The sequence below is a fragment of the Nematolebias whitei genome, chromosome 6 (genome assembly GCF_014905685.2).
Source record: "Nematolebias whitei isolate Nwh7 chromosome 6, NemWhi1, whole genome shotgun sequence".
Classification (NCBI taxonomy): Eukaryota; Metazoa; Chordata; class Actinopteri; order Cyprinodontiformes; family Rivulidae; genus Nematolebias; species Nematolebias whitei.
This window is the reverse complement of record NC_056503.1, coordinates 6,226,034-6,233,493: the sequence shown is the minus strand read 5'-3', so window position 1 is coordinate 6,233,493 and position 7,460 is coordinate 6,226,034. Positions and strand designations below refer to the sequence as shown.

Sequence of the window (7,460 nt, the reverse complement as noted above, 5' to 3'; positions counted from 1 at the left end):
GATAGATAGATAGATAGATAGATAGATAGATAGATAGATAGATAGATAGATAGATAGTGTTTTTAATTATACAAAAAATAAAAAAAGAAGAAGAATGCACACATTTGAAAAAGACAGTATGTATGTTATGAATCATCTGTAAAACTACACTGTTTTCTATCCTTGCTTCCCATCAGTCCTCTCCATGAGTTCGTTCTGGCTTTGACTTCAATATTTGTTCTGGAAGTGATTTCTAGAAATCCTCATTTTAAATGTTAACAGCTGAGATATTTATCTCTCAGCCTTTTGTGAAACGTGCTACGTCTGACTCACTGGCTGCTCCATGCTGGCAGAAGTGCAGTCTGCCTGTCAGCACCATCAAACATCCATGTTCAGCGCACCAGCCTCAACACGGCTGAGGACCAGCGGCTGGAATGGGAATGCTGTCCATGTCCAGTCTATATCTATGCTGCGCTCTGTTCCTCTCACAGACCTGTCCATCAAAAGAACTGCTACTGGACGTGGAGCCACATTACTGACTCTGTTACCATGCCGACCATGTAATTGCTTGTGTGTACGAGCAGCTCATGTAAGTATATATTTATGCGTTTCTGCAGGTGTGGCAGAGCAGTTTGCCATCGCTGAGGCTAAGCTGAGGGCCTGGTCCTCCGTGGACGGAGATGAGTCCAACGATGACTCATATGATGAAGATTTTCTGCCTGCTACTGAGCCCAGCACACAGAGCACAGGTACACACACACGCGCGCACTTGAGAGAGAAAGAACAGCTAAATCACATGTATTGATTTATTCGCCATTCTTCTCTTTCTTCCTCCCATCTCTCTATCCTTCTCTTTTTGTCTTTCTTTGTCCCAGTGCCCTAGTTTTCTACCTCCGCTGACATTTTTTTGTTCCTCTGTGCGATTTGATATCCCTCCTGCAAGTTTAATATAATTTCCTTTGCTGCAGAGACGGTGTCTGTGTGAAGACGGTGTGTTAGTGTGGCTATAAATGCACAGAGCGGTGTGTGTGTGTGTGTGTGTGTGTGAGAGAGAGAGCGAGAGAGAGAGAGAGTGTGAGTGTCCAGCAGCTCTCGTCTTGATTACATGCACCCACGAGTATCTTGGTTATGGCAGCTAACATTCAGATATTCACTGTGGCAGAAACTCCTCAGTGAACTAACAACAACATATTTCAACAGAATCGTTTATGATCTGGGTCAGTGATCACTCAGGTCGTTTTTTAACAGAATTAAAGATTTTCCTTTCATATATTTTATTACTTTTAGCAGAAATGTAATTCATATAATTCAGTTTTGTTGCATGCATTCCTGATGTTTGTTTTAGGAAATCAATTTTTGTGGTATACATTCTGTAGGTTTTCTTGTCACTACTTCTACTTGTATGTGTTTTAGCACTTTTTGTATGCGTTGCGCAGCACGGTGGTTCAACTGGTAGAGCTGCTGCCTCTCAGCGAGCAGGTCCTTGGTTCAAACCCCGGTCCAGGGGCCTTTCTGGGTGGAGTTTGCATGTTCTCTCCGTGCATGCGTGGGTTTTCTCCGGGTACTCCGGTTTCCTCCCACAGTCCAAAAACATGAATGTTAGGCTGATTGGTAACTCTAAATTGTCCCTAGGTGTGAGTGAGAGAGTGAATGTTTGTTTGTCTCGTTTGTCTCTATGTGGCCCTGTGATGGACTTGCGACCCGTCCAGGGTGTACCCCGCCCCTCGCACAGTGATTGCTGGACATGGGCACCAGCGACCCCTGTGACCCAAAATGGAATAAGCGGGTAAAGAAAATGGATGGATGGATGGATGGATGCGTTGCATTTACAAGTTACCTCTTTAGAAGCAAATCTGTGGACTGTGTTCCATTTAGAAATGCAAATATTTTAGTGTCTTTTACTAAAACTGACCTTTTTCTTTTATTTTTTAGCTGTAAAAATGTAAATTTTGACTGTCTGAAATAAATAAGTTGAAATTCTCATTAAAAAATGTGTTTTTAACTGTTATTTCCAAAAAACACCATATTTTATTTCTCCCAGACAAATAATTAATAAATATGTATTTTTTATTAATTATTTTATGATGAACAGAAAATTAAATCAAATCACATTTATATAAGTGTATAACACTCATTAGTAGGTTTAAGATAAAAACAAACAAAATGCTGTTTAAGCTGCTGAAATACGCTGGAAGTGATGACACGAGACAAGAATTAGTACAAGATGCCTGTACTGTTTAGATGTCAAGCCACATATTGTGAACTCCTTGTGCCTGCTCTACAGTGGGTCATCAGTTGAATCTGCCATATGTCCCATAGGTAGTAGCCTTTACTGCTGTGTTTCAAGCCAACCTGGGATCAAAACGTTTCTCACTTAAACGTTTCTCACAATTTAACCTTTTTTGTTGTTATGTACTTTGTACCTGGATGATTGAGCTTACAACCCCTTTTCTATATAAAGTAGTTTTATCCTCATAATTCGAGACATGGCTGTTATGGATGTTTTGTTCAAAGTTTATGGACGTTTTTAACTACTATGGCTGAGAATGTTAACTCTGCCCATGAATCTTATGTTTGGGTTAGTAGAAAGCTGGATGAGGAGCTGGGTGACACTGCAGCTGTTGCTTCAAGGACGCCTCTGAGTCTGTGAGCTCGGCTGAACTGATAAACGTATAAAAACAAGATGCACAGAGAGCTCATGGAAGATTCTTGTAACTGGGCTCCATGCATGTACTTCCTGTATATCTGTGTAACCTGTCCTGAAAATCTGTTCTTGCAAGTGAAATACCGGTTAAAAATCTTCTCCTGTCTTCGAGTGTGGTTCCTTTTGAGTATGTGAGATAAAGCGAGAACATTTTTCTCCAATTGTAGACATCTTTTGATTTATGAGCAAGTTATCTGACAACAAAGATTGGTACACACAATGTGCAAGTTAGACAAAAGCTTATTTGGTCATATAATAATCACCTGTGGAATATATCCAAAAAAGTTCAATCTGGTCCTCTGGACATTCAAAAAAACAAAAAACAAAACAAAGCAAAAAAATCTAGAAACGTTTCGTCTCTCATCCAAGAGACTTCCTCAGTCTGAGGTGCTGTTTTCAGCTCAGTCTCTTAAATAGCACCTTCTCAGAGTGGATCAACCAGTTTGCTGCTGACAACCAAAACCAGCTGATCACATGCTCAAGAAGGACCATCAGCCTAACAATGGATCATTAGCACACTGATGGCTGTTTACTATTCACAGAGGGCTGAGTGATACTAGCAATCACAGCATTGTAAGAGGGGGACAGTTGAACCCGGAGGCCTCCACCCCTGTTTAATGATGGACGATTTCTTTTCACAAAGATGGCCTCCTTTACTCCTCTCTCAAACCATCGTTCCTCTCTGTCCAGGATGTGAACATCTTCATCCTTGAAAGAGTGACCGCTGGCCTGGAGATGAGTGTAGAATATAATGCCACCATTTTCAAGTTCAGGTTTTCAATTATCTCAAGAAGTTATTACACAACATTGGCCTTCTTAGCTTAGTTATTTTTCCCTAAAATATTTGTGGTCTGTTGTCATACTGACAGTAACTATGGATGCCATCTAGCACGTATCAAGTTGGCGACACAAATTCTTGGCTCCACTATCGTAGACTGCGTGTGTTTTGTCATTACAGCACATTTCTATTTTAAATATTCTCCTTTCATTTTAAAAGTTTATACTGTGTGCTTTTAGTAAACAAAACTCCATATGAGCTTGTCCTGCAGCATCAATTGATATACATTTTTAATTCTTCTCAGTTTTCTTCTCTAAATGTTTTTGTTTATACTTCAGGACCTCATGCTCAGTTTGTTTTATCCCCTCCAGATGTGACATCTTCTTATCCACCGTACTTGAAGGACCTGATTCACAGCCAGCTTTGCCAACACCTGGGTCTGTGGAGGCCCTGTTCTGAGAATGGGGGAGGGATTGGAGAGGTAGGTGGCAGCAGAGAGCCCTCCCCCACCACAGGCTCCTCCCCAGACACACTGTGCTCCAGTCTGTGCAGTCTGGACGAGCAGCATCCGCTGCTGCGCGACTTGGGCAGCCACCACTGCAGCCACTCCCAAAGCAACGCTGCCGAGCTCGCTGCCAAGATCCTGTCTGCGCTGCATGGTGGAGAGGAGCTGCTGGCTCGACTTCAGAGGGTGGGGCAGAGTGGGCCTGGTGGGAGGGACTTTGGCTTCCACAGCCTGGGTGGGGTGGGTCGAAGCAGCAGGTCCTTTGGGGGTCAGGACTCTCCCTGCTACTCCACTTCTTACTCTGAGACATACCTGTCACCTGGGGAGGATGATGACACTTCCTGCAAGGACTATGAGAACACTGTGGGTCAGGAGGAGACAGAGGGCAACAGGGGGGAGTACCCACTTGACTACAACCCCCGCAGGAGGGTGTCCGATGTGGCCTCCTCAGGGGTGGTCTCACTGGATGAGGAGGATGAAGAGGAGGAGATGGATGGGAGAGCAGGCAAGCCCAACAACCAATGACTCCTGGACTCCCTCCATAGTATTGAAGCACTTCAACCAATTAAGGTGGGGGGATCTTCTGTTTTATAGCAACAACCCCCGCCATTCTCCATGGTGAAGGACAGTTTAAAGCTGTATTCTGATGTTTGTCTCCCTCTACCCCTCTGACTGATGTACAAATCATCCTTCTTTGCCTTACTTGCATCCGTTCAGTTCCTCTTTCCATTCCGTAAGTGCTCTGTCCCCCCCCCCCCCCCCCCCAATCAACTCTATTTGTTTTGAAGGCGTCCAAACAATCTTTTTCATCAGTGTGCAAACAGAGAGGGCTGAACTTGGCTCTGATTCATGGGTATGATGCCCAAGGTTTTCGGCTCTGCTCCACCTGCTCAGCAAACAGAAGGACTGCGAGTCCAGGACTCTGACTCGACAGTAAACCTGCATGTATTCTGCAAGTGCTAAAATCAATGGGCTGACCTGGTCTCAAGAACGATTTGTAATCTCAGCTGTGCTGTGTCACCCCTGCCCATCTCCCTACCTTCTCCCATCCGAGGGCAGGTTGACACTGCATCCTTGCACCTGCTCTCAGACTCTACCCATCCTTTGCAAGAGACTAAAAAGTATCCTTTTGGGCATGGCTTGCAGAATATGCCAAACTATTTAACCCTGTCACTACCATTTATAAGTGAATGCTGGAATGTCTTCAAAGTGACAGGAAATGGTACATATTTTAACATAAAGTAAAAAAAGGTTTGTCACCTCTGGTATAACAGGAATGGTATGCTTTTATTCTACTAGTTTTCTATCAGTCAAACCTGTTGTTGTTCACAATGTTCTTATCAGCATTATGACCCGAAGACATTAACTGGACATTGTCTGACATTCTGTGGATTCCTGCATGGAAGACACCAGAACTTTGGTGGTCTTAAAACCAACAACAACAGAAACACACAACAGCATAAACAGAGATGATAAAAAACTCAAACAGAACGTTCCTGAAATGGCGCTTCAATGATGGATGTTTAGCAAGAAGAAGCAATTTTTTTCCTGTGAAGAGATAAGTTTCATTGGAGATTTTTCTATATTTTTGTATGCACCGTCTTGCTTGATCTCTTTGCCTTTGCGGCGTGCCAGTGTATGTGTTTTTTTGCACGAAGCTAACGTGGCTGTAGATTTCTCCTGTTCTTCGTTATCACTGTGTGATATAGTCTACTGGGAAAAAATACTACAAATGTGAACAAAAAAGGTTTTTTTCTTATTTTTATTCAAAAGAGGATACTGTGATATGTTATTGTTTACCATTTGTCATAGTCCTCATGAAGAATAATTTTTGTTTCCTTAATTTTTGGATTTATTCTTCTCATACTGACTTTTAAAAAACTTTGCCTTTTATTCTGTATTTTCCCTTTTTATGATGCTTGAAAAATGTTTCTGTGTCAGAATCTACCATCTCCATGGTGACATCAGGAGCGCCGTGCAGGTGCTCTCTGAGGGAGCCGTCATTCATACAACTCAGGAAAAATCCCATTGGAGCAGAGCATGGATGCTTTCGGCCCACATGCACAACACCACTCCTTTGTGTCCATCCTCCACGTGTGCGTGTGCCTGGGATTTAGCGTGAGACAACGTCTGGTGTGCCGTTATTTTCAACAAGTAATTCAAGCACAGACTCAGTCCCCACGTCTATAAGCTTTATTTTATTTTATTTTTTTTAATGAAACTCAACAAAGTTTGTATTTGACATTTTCTGAAACTGTACGATTGTGAACTGTAAGATGTCAGCAAGCACCTAAAGCTTGCGCTGTATATTCATTCCAAAACCCCTCTGATGCAGCGATTCCCTTTAAAACAGAGTGTGGGGTAGCTGTTTTACTGCTTCTGGAGATAAAGGAGTCATAAGCAAAAACAAGGATGGCATGACTGACTTATGTTTACTTTCAACCTGCTGTAAGTGCTCCGACAGGTAGTCCATGGGAAAAAATCATCCTAACTGTGTTTGAGATTTGAAGTAGAAGGTAGAAGGTGGTGGATTGGCCGTGGAGACTTTTGATCCTGCACATGCAAATTCTACAAGTCTTGTGACAAATAAACATCGTTATGTACAGACCCTGCACTTCTTTAGCCAAGTCAGGAGCAAGACTGATAGAGGCTTTACAATTTGGGTGTCTCAAAAGTACTCCACGCTCCTCTGCCGTTTCAAGCAGTTTTCTCCCTGGAGGTGCCACTGGTTTTCCTTTTGCTCCTTTCTTCCCGAGTACCGTTTTCCAACATTCTAACTGGAACTGTTTACAAAAAATAAATACAACGTTCATTGTAATAATGACGGATGAGATGGTGCAGTCACCTCTGCTTATACCCATTGCTGAACATCAGGAGGGATCGTGACATTTGACACAAATGCAGGCTGAACTCTTGGCAGGCACAATGGGTTAATCATGTGTGACATCACTGTACCACTGTTCCACAGGCAGACTGCAGTTTTTCTCATCCTTTGAGCAAGTCACCTATGCTGGCTGCACTGAAACAAGTGCTTTGTCCCAAACATTTCATTGGTGATCTCCAGGACCCTGTGATCAAGCACTTACGGTGGGTTGTGAGCGACTTACTTTAAGGACAGTTGCATAAGACAGTAAAAAACTCAGGGGGAACCATTGAAGCTGTGCCTTTCATACATCACCTTTGACCTCTCAAACTGTATCATCATCATCATATTGCCTCTTTGGTGCTGCTCAAACTGTAGATTGGCTCCACCATTGCAACCACCTTTCTATGAGGAAGAGCACAGTTTGACAAGCATCAGATGTCCTGTTGCATCTCCTGCGCGTTTGCTTCTGCAGCAGCTTTGGTTGCAGCATGGTAATTTACGTCACTGTCCTTGCGGCTGACATTAAAAGCCTGGCGATGCCGACGAGGCGAGGTTGTGCTTTTGTTTAGACGTAGTGACGCGAGTGTGCCATTGTTCCACACCCTTCCTTTTCCTCTATTCATCAGCT

At 43.1% G+C, this 7,460-nt stretch overlaps 1 protein-coding gene across 1 annotated transcript in view; it reads left to right on the top strand.

Annotated features, from left to right (window-relative positions):
- zgc:165508 (uncharacterized protein LOC100101652 homolog) overlaps positions 1-4,491 on the top strand; it is a 45,693-nt gene extending 41,202 nt beyond the window's left edge. Inside the window, exons 4-5 of the mRNA XM_037678001.1 lie at positions 597-728; positions 3,833-4,491. Coding sequence (XP_037533929.1) covers positions 597-728; positions 3,833-4,491 — 791 coding nt within the window. The remainder of the gene's footprint in view (positions 1-596; positions 729-3,832) is intronic.
- The last annotated feature ends 2,969 nt before the right edge of the window (positions 4,492-7,460 follow it).